Genomic DNA, 14,492 nt, shown 5'->3' with positions numbered 1-14,492 from the left:
CAGGCTGTATCTACTGTGCCATATGATACACTAGGCCATCAATAGCCTCCGTAAATTTAGTAGGATTGAAAATCAGACCAAATACATCCCCAAATAACAATTCAGTGAAATTAGAAATCAACGACCAAGGAAATTTGAGAAATTTGTAAATATACAGAATTATGTAACCAATAAGTTAAAGAAAAAGTCAAAAGGAAACAAGAATATATTTTAAAAACATTAAAACAAATAGGGCTTTTAAAAACACCACATTTGAAAACTTATAGCAGTACTTAGAGGGAAATAAAGAGCTGAAAACACAAAACGTTGAAAAGAGTAGAAATAAATCAGATGCCTTATCTTTCGTCTTAGGAAACTAGAAAAAGTAGAGCAAACTAATTTCAGTAGGAGCAGAGGGAAGGAAGTGCTAAGGATCAGGGTTGAACCATTTGAAGCACTCCTCAGTCTGTACCTAAAGGACTTAAAAACAGTGTACTACAGTGACACAGCCACTTCAATGTTTATAGCAACACAATTCCCAATTGCTAAACTGTGGAACCAACCTAGATGCCCTTCAATAGTTGAATGGATAAAGAAACTGTGGTACAAATACATAATGGAATATTACTCAGCATTAAAAAAGAATAAAATTATGGCATTTGCAGATAAATGGTGGAGTTGGAGAACATTGTGCTAAGCGAAATAAGCCAATCCCCCAAAAACCAAAGGCTGAATGTTTTCTCTGATAAGTGCATGCTAATCCATAATGGGAGTGGGGCATGGAATAAGTAGAGGAAGTTTGGATGGGGCAAAGGGGAGTGGGGAAGATGAAGGGGGTAGTAAATGTGGTGGAATGAGACAATCATTACCCTAGGTACATGTATGACTGCACGAATGGTGTGACTGCTTCATGCACAATCAGAGAAGCGAAAAATTCAGCTCCATTCGTGTACAATGAATCGAAGAGCTTTCTACTGTCATGTATAATTGATTAAAACTAATAAAAAAAGAAATTCCATAAAGTTTTACTTAAACAAAAAAAGATCAAAGTTGAAATAAAGGAAATAGAGAATAGGAAAAAAAAAAAAAAAGAGAGAGAAAATCAATAAAAGAAGTATTTTGTTCTTGGGAAGTTTACCAGAATGAAAATCTTTAGCGATTTAGAGGTTGGCCAAGAGAAAAGGAAGACTCAACTTACTAAGGCGGAGCTGTGTACCTACTGACCTTACAATATTATGAACAAGTTCTAATTAATAAGGATTATAAGGGAATACTGTTTGTGTATGCCAAGAAGTTAGATAAAGGGAGACATTCCCAGAAAGACACAGGCTATTACTTACACAAGATGTTGAGTATCTGAACAGACCTATCATAAGTAGAGAGACTGAATGAGTCATCACAAAACTTCTTAGAAAGAAGAGTCCAGGGCCAGACGACCTCACTGGCAAAGTCACACCAGTCATCCTTCACAAACTCTTCCAAAAACAGAAGAGAAAAAATCCGAACTCACTCTGCAAGGCCAATATTACCATGATACCAAAAGCAGGTAAAGATATTACAAGAAGAAAATGAAAATTCAGTATCCCTCACAAATATTAATGCAAAAATCACTAAAAATATTAGCAAATCAAGGACTGGGAATGGAGTTCAGTGTCAGAGTGCTTGTGTGGCATGCATGAAGCTTTGCACAGAACAAAACAAACAAACAACATCAAAAAGTGGAATCCAAGAATATGTAAAATGGTTCTGCCCATAACCAAATGGGACTTCTCCTAGGAACAGAGTGTTGGCTTACCATCCCCAAATCAAGCAATTTCACATACCAAATTAATGGAATAAAAGACAAATCCCACAAGATTATCTCAAATGCAAGAAAAACATTTAACAGAATCTAGTGTCCTTTCATGATTTAAAAATAAAAAACAACAGGAATAGAAGGCAGCTTTCTCAGACTGGTGAAGGCCACATAGAATAAACCCACAGCAAAAAATAAACGGCATCTAAATTGGCAAGAAGTTAAACTATCTGCAGGTGACATGATCTTGTGTCTAGAAAATCCTGAGGAGTTCACTAAAAAGATCTGTTTGAACTACTGTGACTTGTATAAGGATGCAGGATACAAAAATGAGATGATGCTTTAAAATTGCTTATGGAAGGCAGGTGCCCTACTCTGAGAATATACTGAGGATTGTTGAATTTGGCACTTCAGGTAGGTTAAAATTATGGCATGTGAGTTTTCTCTCAGTAAAGCTAATTGAGCTATTTATAGTTTGCTACTCATTTGGTATTTAAGAATTTGTTTTCCTGAAGTTATGATAGAACTTCAAAATTTAGGAATTAAATGAGACAGCATTATATCTTTCTTCTGGTCTAATGAGTTCTCTTAAAGAGTATTTCTTTTCATAACTGTGAAATAAGTTTATGTGACTGCTCTCGGTTTACTGGACAGAGTAGCATCTGGCAGAAGAGTCGCCAAGTGTTCCTGGGCTGCCACCTGGAAGGTAGGAGCCTGTATTCTCCCCTTTCTTTTCTCTGCCTCTGAATGTGACATAAAGTTCAAACAGCATAGGAAAGTTCCAGTTCCTCTCATGGCACTGTAGCATATTTCCAAAAAACCCTTCTCACATGTCAATTGCTGATAGAAAAAAAATTACGACCCTTAGAAAGATGTGGATGAACACCTAAATATGACCCTTAAAAGCAAGGTGACCCTCCAGTGGATGCGTATTTACCCGACTTTTCCTGAGAGCAGTTGCTGTTGAGCATCCTGGTATGGCTGGAACTCAAAGCCAGTCTTGTTTGTTTGGTTTCTGGTGTCAGATGATGATCTTCAAAGTTGTGATCACTGCTAGAAATTGAGCAGGAATATCAGAACAAAGAGGGAGCGACAGGATGAGGAGTTTCATATCTGAAGTTAGCTTTCCTCCAATTGTTGGTTGACCCTTGAAATATGCATAAAGAAATATGCAGAGGGAGGGACCCAGGAGTTCTGCATAAAGATGACCTGGGGAGTCCAGCATGTAAACACTGTCAGAATGCCCAGAGAACTGAGCGTAAATCTCATATTGCCTACCATGGAGACAAAAATGCCGGGAATTTTGAGTTTCACCAATTTGAGGACCTTGTTAGCACCCCAGAAGGACCATAACTTGGATAAAATGTTGCTTCTAGAATCAAAAGTTTGGAATTTTTACTTACAAAAAACCCAAATAGGCACATCCTAGCAGAATGTAAAGGCAAGCCTCCATAAATTCAGTTGTAAGTAGTAGTTGAACTGCCTGCTGTAGTGATACTTTCAGGGAAAGGCAGCGTGTTAGAGCACTACATCAGCACCACAAGCCAGTGTTCGAGCAAAATCCACTTGGCAAACAATTCAAGAGCAAAGGTGCCCTATGCTGAAGAGAAAAGTAGTAGTAGAAACCAACTACGAGATTCCTAAGATGTTGGAATCATGGGTAAAGACTTTAAAGAGCTATTAAAATTATTTTCAAGTATTAAAGATCAAAATGAGGGCACAGAGATGTAATATCAGCATAGAAATGAAACTGTAAGGAATTACTAAGTAGAAATTCCCGATGTAAAATGTAGTACGTCTGCCACAGAATGGGAAAGCATGTTGTGCGACAGTAAAGAATGGGCAGTTTTAAAGATGGAAGCACCGAGTTTATATAGTCTGAAAAAGAGAAAATGATGTTTCCAAAACTTGAAGAGAAGCCCAAGGACAGAATACCCTTTGTGGAGATCAGATAGGTTTCTTATCTTGATTGTGGTGATTGATTCATGGGTGTATACATATGTCCAAAAATACTCACAAATTGTATACATTAAACATATGGGGTTTTTTGTGTGTTAATTATACCTCCAAAATGCTCTTTTAAAAAGTTGAAGGGAGCCTTAGTGACTTGTGGGATAACATCAGGAAGTGGAATTTACATCTATTAAGAGCCACAAAAGGAAAGGATAGAGAGCAAGGGGGAACAAGTGCTGGAAAAAACAAGGAATGTCATTTTCTTAAGATTGAGAACAAGAACAAATTGTCTGTTTTTATCAGTTCTACCAGTATTATTCTGGAGATTCTAGATGATGGAGCAGGAGAAAGAAAAAGAAACAAGAGGCATCTAAACACAAAGGAAGAAGTAGTCATTTTGATTCATATAGGACATAATCATTTGCATAGAAACCCTTACGAAATCTATAATTGCCTGAGCTAGTTAATTTAACAAGTTTGTAGGATAAAAAGTCAGTCAAAGTAAATTGTATTTCAGTAAACTAGAAGCAATGGGAAAATGAAAATTGAAGTTCTATTTAATGTATGGGCTGGGGCTGGGGCTCAGTGGTAGAGCACTTGCCTAGCATGTGTGAGGCACTGGGTTTGATTCTCAGCACCGCATGAAAACAAATAAAGGTCCATCAACAGCTAAAATACACACACACACACACACACATTAAAAAGTTCTATTTAGTGCAGCATAAAAGAAAAGAACTTAGGCAAGCATTTGAACAAAATGTATTCTAGATTTACTAGTAAGAATAAGAAGGCATGGGAAAATTATAGCACAAAGGTTGGAAAGAAAGTTTTCTGGGACAACTTAGAGGGTTACTTAAGAAAACTCATTGAGAAGTGTGTCATACAGCTGAAACAAAGGTAGGAATAGATTCAATAAAAAGATCTCAAGATTGCCATACTCTTTGAGAGAAATTCAATATCTAAATAAATAAGAGATATAGCTTACTCTTGGATTGGAGGGGAAAATATTGTCAGGATGTCACTTTTCCTTACATTGAAGTAGAGATTCTGTGCAGGCTCACTCACAGTCCCATTAGGTCTGTGTTTGGGGCAGGAGGTGGATGTCATTGGCATGTTGGTTTGGAAATTTCTGTGGAAATGCAAAAGGGCCTAGAAAATGTAATATAGTTTTATAGGTGGACTGAATTGCAGGACTTGGTCTGCAGATTTGCTTGTAATAGCGCCCATCCCATTTCCTACCACTCAAGGAAATTAGAAATCAGTCCTAGGTCTACACATAAAACCTTCAGAAGACTAGTATCTTCTGAACCTAATACCAAAAGATCTAGTGGTCGTGTTCCTTTGCATTTACCAACATATTGGAAACGAATGCCTGCACTAAATCCTGCATGTGGGTGTTTCTAGCAGTTTTATCCACAATTCCCAGTCAGAGAAGTGGCAGCCAGGATGCCCTTCAGTAGGTGAATGATGAATACACTGCATACAAGCAATTGAATACCACTCAGCAATAAAAAGAAATGAGCCATCAAGCCACAAAAAGATGTGGTAAAAACTTAATAATATTGCTGAATGAAAGAAGCCAGTCTGAGAAGGATGCCTTCTGTACAGTTCCAGCTATGACATTCTGGAAGAGGCAGAAATAGGGAGACAGTAACCATCAGTGGCTGCCAGGCAATTGGGGGAGGGAGAGATGGGTAAAAAGGTGGATCACAGGCAATATTTAGGGCAGAAAACCTATTCAGAATATACTGTTATGCTGGATACATAGAATTATAAATTTTCAAAACTCATAGAATATATAACACAGAATAAACCCTTAAGTATGAACTTCAGCTCATATCAGTATTTGATCAGTATTGGCTCCTTATTGTAACATGTCACACTAATATAAGGCGTTAGTAACAGGGAAACTGGAGGCTGGAGGGTGTGGGGATGGATATGGGAACTCTACTTCCTGCTCAATTTATTGTAAACTGAAAAAATAAGGCCTATTATTTTTAAAAACTTCTGGCTGAAAGACATTGCAAAAAAAAAAAAAAAATTAAGAATCAAGTGACAGAGAATGCTTGAAGTACATAAATCTGACAAAGGTCTAATGTCCAAAATAAAGAACTTAATAAAGCCAACAACTAATAAAAATGGACAAAAATTTGAATACAAATGGCCAATAAACACACGAGGAGGTCCTCATCGTTATCAGTCATAGGGCAAATACACATTGAACCTTGATGAGATGAGTTTTCATAGCCACAGGCTCAGAGGGACCAACTGTACCAAATGGTGGCAAGAATACAGAACACCACCATTGCAGTGTTACAATGCTTTGGAAAACAGCTTGGCAGCTTGCAGAAAATTAAGCACGCATTTACCTTTAGCATTTTCTCCTCTAGATTTGCCCCTCAGGAGAAATTAAAACATGTCATAAAGAAAATTTTAAAAGGTCTTGTACAAAGAATATTTACAATAACTTTGTTCATAGTAGCTCTAAAGCGGAAATAATCCAAGTGTCTGTCAACAGAAGAATAAACTAATTTTAGTCTATTAGTGTAATAGAACACTTCTTGTTAGTAAAAAGAAAGAGTGAACTCTTCAACCACATGGATGAACTTCAGAACATGTTGAGCAAAAATGTGACATACAAGAATCCATATTTTTCTGGGCACAGTGGTGCACACCTGTAATTCCAAAAACTTGGGATTGCAAGTTTGAGACCAGCCTCAGCAACTTAGCGAGGCTCTAAGCAACTTAAGGAGACCCTGTCTCAAAATAAATAAAAAGTGTTTTAATTCAGTAGTTAAGCACCCCTGGGTTCCATTCCCAGTACATCCCCCACCACCAAAAAAAGAATCCTTATTTTGGGGGTTTCCATGATGCTTTAGAATACGCAGGGTAATTTGTGGTTAACTTATGGAGAAAGGAGGGGTGGATGCACTGAAAAGGCAAATTAAGCCTTTTAAATCTCACTGTATATAAGGAAATTGTTTTCTTATATATGTTGATGGTGTGCGGTTTGCTAATGTAACCCATGTACACAATGTGTGACATCAAATCAGGGTAACTAGCACTTCCAACTCCTTAACATTTCCTGTTCTCTATATTGAGCTTTAGAATCCCTCTCTTCTGCTTCTTTGTAAAAATATAGGAAATTATTGTAAACTGTAGTCGTCCTACTGTGACGTCAAATATAAGAACTTACTCTCCTGTATAACTTGTTCCCCTTTCCTCTTTACCATCCCAAACCCTTGTGACCTCTGTTCTACTCTCTACTTCTATGAAAGCAACTATTATCACTTCAACACAAGTGAGTTCTTGCCAAGTGTTTGTTTTCTGTGTCTAACTTATTTCACGGAGCGTAATTTCCTACATTTCGTCTGTAAATGACAGGATTTCAAGGTTTTTTATGGTTGAATAGTGTTCCTTTGCATACATACACATACATACATGCCATGTGTTCCTTATCTTTCATCTGTTGATGGACACCTTAGTTGATTATGATTGTGAACAGTGCTGCAATGAACATGGCAGTACAGGAATCTCTTTGATGTACTGACTTCAGATTATATATTGATATTTTTTTAAAAAACTTGAGTAGCCTTGTCAAAAGAATAGAGGAAGATTTCAGATATTTCTACACTGAACAAATTATGATAACGGTGGTGGTGGCGGTGATGATGAGAAATCTTATTTAACATTTATGTGCCCAGCACTAGCCTAAGCATTTTATATCTTCTATCTCATTTAACCGCATGTAGGCCAGGTATTCTTGCTATCTCTGTTTTACTGAGGCATGAAGAGGCTAAGTGCTCTGTGGAGGTCGTGACAACTGGACTGTGTTCTTTCTTAGCTGATGTGTGGCCCAGATCTATGTTGAGAACCTTAAGTCCTTATCAGTGGAAAGAGGAAATGGTGTATGCATAACATTAAAACATGTAAGATGGTAAGTCACATGGCTGTTCAATCTAGATTTGATGTCATGCGTGTCATCTGTAATGCTAACATCACCAAACTCAAGGGTGCTCCCTGTTTCTCAGCGTAGCTTTGTGGGGGATTCTTGTACAGGTCTCCTATGTTTGAACATACATACATTTCAGATTGTGTACAGGCAAAATTGTAATCCTCCTCTGTGCTAATTTCTGGTTTTGAAGGGATTCTCTGAAAGTGCTTTTATCTATCTATTTTCTGCAGTGATGAACTTTAATGCTGAACTGACTGTCCTAACTTCTCACATAATAAGGTGTACATTTTTGTTTGGTTTGGCAGTAGACTTCTGTTTAAAATTCTTTTAATCTGTTCATTCCATGCTTTCCATATTCATTTTGATAGCCGATGGTTCCCTGAACAGTTTTGCATGAGTTTCTTACACTCTTGAAACTTGCATTTGTGACTCTTCCTCAAAACTTGCTAAAAGTCAATTTTCTAGCAAATTGCTAAATTTTTGTCTTCCTTGGATTTGCTTTTTTTCTTTTTTCTTCCTCCTCCACTCTGGGGAAATAAGAAACAATTCATATACCAGATCTAAAGTTTCATTAAAATTGCTTATGCCCTGTCTCAGGCATTTTAAGTGGGCCATCTGTCTAAACATCTTTCTCTTTTTTTTTTCTGATCATTTCCTCGACTTATTCATGAGCCATGGGAGGGCTCCTTTGTAGTCTCCATGTAGCTGGTGTGTCTACCCCCACTGAATACGTCTATGTGCTTGCATAACATAGCTTTTCACCGTGCTGGAAATTCTCTGAACTTGGGTTCAGATGAATGGCCCACTTTCTGAAGGCCTTTTTCTTCCTGCGAAGATTTGTATGCAGGAACTGACCTCAGTGGCTGTGGAATGCAGCATATTATTCTAGATCATTTTACAGACCACCCACTGTGAAAGTTATGATGAAGCATTTCTTAATGATTCTTTGACCATTATCATTGTTTTAACTCAGTATTTCATTCCTGTATAGGTAGTGACACAATCGAAAACTAGTTTTTCTGATATAATGTTTTTTTAAAATAATATGCCTTTGAGATGATCACAGTCCTTGCTAATGGACATACTGTCAGTTTTTAAGTCTATACAGAAATCTACTTTTAAAAGTGACATGTAACAGCAATGTATTTTCATTTGTATAACTTGCACAGTTTTCCACCGTTAAATATATAAAAATTAGATTTTATTGAGCCTTCACTGGGGCTGGCTGGTGATAATCACAAGTGAACAGGCCCGGTTGAGAGCTGTTATTTGATTTGCTTGTGAGTTACTATTTATGTGGGTCCCACTTTTCTAGGGGTTTTGTTTCTTTTGTGAAGTTGTAAATTAACATCAGCTTTGCTGGTTGCAGTTCTTGCACCTCTGAACTCTTGCTGTGGTGGCGGCCTTTTTCTCTAGAAATGGACTCCAGCAGGGGCAACCGTGTTCTGGGTGTCATTACTGTGGCCTGTCCAAGGAAGCTTCCAGACCTTCTCCCTCTTTCATGGAGTTGTTTATAGAAATCTTCCTGTGCACTATGTTGAGTTTTGTGGATATGTGTGATTCTTTTCTAAAATTTAAAATATAATTTTAGGCACTTGTTACCATCATAAGCATGTGTTTGTTAAACTGAAATCAGCATTTCAAAGTAATTACTATTAGTATATTCTCAATGAATTTGCAGAAGTAGAACATGAATACTTTAAGGTCTATATGTACGATTTTCCTTATTTATACTTTATTATAGCCTGTTGTTACTTCTGAACATATTTATGTTTGCTCATTAACTAGCATATATGTTCAGTCCTTCCATTTTCTTTAAAAAACAAAAAAGAAAACAAAACTACTTTCAAACCTATGGAAAGTCAGAGGAATCCTAGTGAATTTTGTTTGTAAGAGTGAATTCGTAGAGAGATTCCCTGCTTTTGACTCTCTTTGGATTCTTAAGGTCTTTTTTCACACCAAAGCCTCTTATACTGCTTAATGTATCACCTTAAAAAAAACTGTTGGAAGAGTTGCACCCCAGATTCAGTGCCTAGAAGCAACAGCTTCCCACCCCCTACCCTGGTCTGTTGGGCCTACTTTACAGGTGTGGGGGTGTTGGTTCCAAAGGGCTGACAGTGGTCTCGGGCATGTTTCTAGGGAGAGAAGGGCTGAGACTTAGCCTCAGAAGCCTGTGCTCTGACCAGAAGGTCTCTCCTGGGGCCAGCTATAACATATACGAAACAGATGTGGATCAAAATAAAACAATGGAAAAATAAATAGTAGCTGGGTCCCGAAGAGTGGCAACTGTGTCTCGCCACCATCTGCAAGATCACTTTCTGTGGGAAAATGTGTCTGGGTTGGAACAGGATGTCAGGATCAGCAACTTCCCACCTCCTTGGAGGCAGAGGACACTTGCATCACTGAAAACGGTCTCCTCCGTTTACTTGAAAGAGCTGCCGCCTCAGGCCACTGAATCTCGTCAAAGCATGACAGCAGGCCGTGTAGCACTGGCCCAGTAGAAGGGAGATCACTTAGAATTAAGGAGCGGTTCTTGAGGGAGGAGGTGTCCTCCTGTTGGAGTGCAGGGTGGAAAGGCATCCAAAGTTGTCTTAAAGGAAGAGGTCTAGATTAGGAAGAGGACAGGATAGGCCTAGCCTTGGGGAATCATCATAGTAAAAGTGAGCATTTATACACCCTATTTAATCCTTAGTACATCCCTATTACTGCAGACATTGTTATTATCTTAATTTTATTTATGTAAGAGAACTAAGACTTAATTTGCTCAGGGACAGAAGTAGTAATGGGCAAGGCCAGGTTTTGTGCATTTTCTCCGAGTTCCAGAGCTTAAGCTTATAGCCACAGCCTTGGTCCTCTGCCTCCTATTTGCTTGGCTTAAGGGTCAGGCCCAGCAGATGTAGAGGTCAGAGAAAATCAGAAATCAAGTGGCATGCAAGGGGGCTCGAGTGGTGGGTAGGTTAATATTTGACTTGGGGTGAAGGATGGTGGAGTATTGTAGATAACTGAGGAAAGCCATGACTCGAGGAAGCCTGGTTGTAGGGTGATCTCAGCCGTGGGGCTACCTCTGCCACCACAGTGCCCCTGAAAGGTCAGGTGTTTTGCCATTTGAAGGTGAGCAAGTTATGAAGTCTAGAGATGTGATACACAAAGTCCAGGGGCCCCAGGGAGTATCCAGGTATGCGAGGCTCACCTCCACTCTGGGCAGGTCTGCCTCTCCTGCCCAGTTTGGCACAGAGCAGTTGCTTCATGGTCTTCTGCTGACCTCCTGGCACCTTCTCCTCAGCCTGTGGAGGGAGGAGTGGGCTGGGGTGCAGGGCAGCAGAAGAGCACTGGTCCAGCGTGTGCAAGGCTCTGGGCACCATTCCCAGCACTGCAGAGTGAGCTCAGGATGAGCAAATGGAAGAGACGGTCGTGTTCTCTTAGTGGTCTCGGGTCAGCCAGGGAGACGAGCGCAGGAACTGCAATGTCCTGGGGAATGCCGGGCCCTCTCCTGCTCTGCTCTCTGCCCGCACCTCTCTCCTCTCCTGAGTTGTTCCTGGAGTCCTCCCCTTCCCTTCACTCTCCTTGGAGAAGCTCTTTCCTCTGAAACATTCTTCAGGTTGCCGGAAAAGCACCTTCCAAGCCCTTGCATGCAATGTACAGGGGAAACAAACCATTGATATTTCTTTACTTTCCTTTCATTTTCCCCTGCTCAGTATTTAAAACATTTCCTCATCTTCAGGAAACCGATCAGGCTGTCGGCCAAATAAGAGATATTCACCTTAATTACTAATCATCACCCACTGGACATTGTGACTAGTGGTGATTTGTTAATGACGGTTTTTATGACTTTGATTTCTTTTTTTTACACTGATGACAGAATTTTTTTGAAATTTGGGAGGAAAAAGTGAAAACATAATCTGCAACTTAAAAAACAACAACAACAACAAAACTGACTTAAGCTGGAGACCGGATGCTACAAAGTGCTAATGTTTAGTGCCTAATAAATAACATTTCATAAGTATAAGTAATCTAAATACATAATAATTCAGAAATCATTATATTTTGTTAAATATTGTGGGAAACATTTATATTCTAAAAATGGTTTGTTTGTTTTTCATTTTTGCTGGCTGCTTGACCTAGTTTTCCTGGACTGTGAAATACTGATCATACACAGGAAAAAACCCATGTGATCATACACATGAAAAAACTAGCATCGTTAAGAGATATGAAAGTTTGTTTGGATTTTAGGTGTTGGGGAAAACTGGGTTTGCAAAAGGCATACATGGTAAGCTCCCAAGAAGAAACCAATACTTAACTTTGCTTCGGTGCTCCTGAACTCAGCACAGCCACTTAGTATTTAGTTTTGTTTTGATTTTTCCTTGAGGCTATATTCCAGTTCATATACTCAGGTAATTTTTTTTCTAATTCATATCATGAAGGGACATTCTGTATGCATTATGGAATAATGCATAGAAGTTCCTTCTTAATATGCTTTTAATCTCATTGACTACGAGGGGTAAAAATCAAACCAAAACAATTCCCTATGCCAGATCACGCTGGCTCCATAATTAATCCATTTTATGTCTCTGAACTTTTAAGATGTATGGCAGAGTGGTTTATTATAATTTTTTTAAAACTGCCTTGAATGAAAACTAAATATTGAAAAAATTAGCATTGATTAATTTGCAAAGGACTGTCACAATTAAACAACTTAAATTCATAAAGTAATAGATGATGGCCCTTAGGAGAAATGAAGGCACCCAGTTTCCCCTGGATGACTGCTGTTGTCTTTGGCTGAACTGGTTTTTAAACCTCTGTAGTTTAAATCTGAACCCTCCACCCCAGGAACCTTTTAGAATAAAATGTTCAGAAATACATTCTTCGGCAGTTTTACTCCACACACTTAGTATCAAAGGAAATTTTGTTTAATGAGAAAGAATGATATAAAATTATTAATTCTTTTTCTTTTCTTGACTCCAGAATGCCTGTTATTAAGCCAGACGTGGCTAAGTGGGAGCTCTCCGTAAAATTACACCATGAAGATCACACTGTCATAGCATCAAGCAGTGGCTCAGCATTCTCTGTGAGTTTTATTTCTTTCTTTATTTGACAATCTTGAAATTATCTGTGAATATTTAAAACCACATTTGACCTGTGCAGTGATTCTCCTGTTTTGAATTGCTGGCATAGCTACATATTTGTTTCAGCTTCTTCAGGAAGCTGATGTAAATGAGACTGTGTTTTCTTATGCTAATTTGGAAATACATACCTAGATTTAGTTCCTTTCTAAACCTGCTTCCTGATACCTGACTCTTTCCCTTGAGTGTTTAATGAAAAGTAATATTTTGGCATTTGTTATAGAGAAGAACATCTTTACTTATAATTCCAAATGTGTGATGGCTGTGGTGGTAGGTGACCATTCTTTTCATACAGGTAACGTGAAGCCTCATACAACATTGTCTTCAGGCTTCATGTTGTGTGTGACATTCTTGAAGCTAAGTTCACTGTGTGGTGACATTCTTTTTGTTCTGAAAAACTTGGATGGTGTCCCTGATAGAATTGGCACTAGTTTGAGTTCTGGTCTGTAGTGAACAAAGTTCATTACAATTTCAATGTTTGTGCTGAATGATATATTTTAAATCTGTAACTGGGAATTGCCAGATAAATACCTGAAGAGTTGCCGTTTGAACTTTTATGATTTTATATTTTCAACCTGAGCTCAAGAAAGCTGCTATGCAGTTAGTGTGACAAATACTATGTTTACCCTCATTTCTCTTCGCACTCCCAAGTGGCATTGAGAAGTCATTTTGTTTTGGAGAAACAAACGACTTTTTAATCAGAAGAAGGAACAGGATGTGAAACTTAAAATGATAATGTTTCGCTTAAAACCTGATGAGGCTTGAGGGGCATGGTGGTTTCTTGGTCTCAGTGACAAAATGTGACAAGCTGGGGATTCAGGAGAATTCATTGTTCCACAAGCACTTATTGCAGGCCTACTGTGTGCCAGAGGAGTGCTGGACTGTGGCCCTGAGAGGCCAACATTTTTGTGTGGGAATCATATCCACAAAAAAGGAGATAATTCATAAATTAAGTCTCCTTGATTTTCTTTAAGTTCTGTGAATCATTCTGCATGCCAAAATGCTAACTAAAGCTTTGCTCACTAAAAGATAATTCACTCAGCTCACTTAAACATGAAAGCTGTAATGATTAAATAATTATTTAACAATAACTTTGGTGATAAATTTTTGTCATTCTTTACATTCCTCTTATCTATATGATTATTTTTTTAAAAAATGTCAGGTTGAGTAGCAGATTATATGAGTTGAGTAGTAAAGAGTATTACTCTTAGAGTGCAGTGTCTCCCCGGGGGAGGTTGACTTTATAAAAATGTGAACTTCAGCCCAGTTTTATGTTCTATATTGAGTCACCACTGAAGCCGCCTTGCAATCCGATAGTGCAGTTCAGTGTTTTTCCTAGCAGCACCCTGCCTTAACCAGAAGGTTGCCCCGTGATGTCTTAGAGGTGTTAGTTCTTTGTGCTTGCTTCAGATTCTATGTTGGAAAACTAGAAACCCTTGATCTGATTGCCCAAGTGCTGTCTTTTGAATTCGTCTTTTAGAATTACCTCCTGCTTCACTTTTTAGCTCATGAGAAAAACACACTGAAATTAGTGCATTAAAACTTTCCCTGAAAAATATCCACATTGATAGATAATATAAAAAACGATTTCCCAATTAAAAAGGAAAAATAGTTAAAAGTTACCTGTTTCCCGTACTCAGGGTCTTCAGAAGCATCTTGTAGCCCGGGAAAAGCCTGTGCTCCTGCTGGG

General features: G+C 38.4%; 1 protein-coding gene across 4 annotated transcripts in view; it reads left to right on the top strand.

Annotated features, from left to right (window-relative positions):
• Positions 1 to 14,492, top strand: part of Pcca (propionyl-CoA carboxylase subunit alpha) — a 358,388-nt gene that overhangs the window by 225,557 nt on the left and 118,339 nt on the right. For all 4 annotated transcript variants that reach the window (XM_046454817.2, XM_046454816.2, XM_046454818.2 and 1 more), the window contains exon 19: positions 12,645 to 12,747. In XM_046454817.2, the coding sequence (XP_046310773.1) occupies positions 12,645 to 12,747 (103 nt within the window). The remainder of the gene's footprint in view (positions 1 to 12,644; positions 12,748 to 14,492) is intronic.

This window comes from Marmota monax, unplaced genomic scaffold (assembly GCF_021218885.2).
Source record: "Marmota monax isolate L192 unplaced genomic scaffold, Marmota_monax_Labrador192_F-V1.1 WCK01_AAM20220418_F8-fsc00026, whole genome shotgun sequence".
NCBI classification, from domain to species: domain Eukaryota; kingdom Metazoa; phylum Chordata; class Mammalia; order Rodentia; family Sciuridae; genus Marmota; species Marmota monax.
Note: the sequence above shows the minus strand (reverse complement) of the source record. Positions and strands in the feature narration are given on the sequence as shown.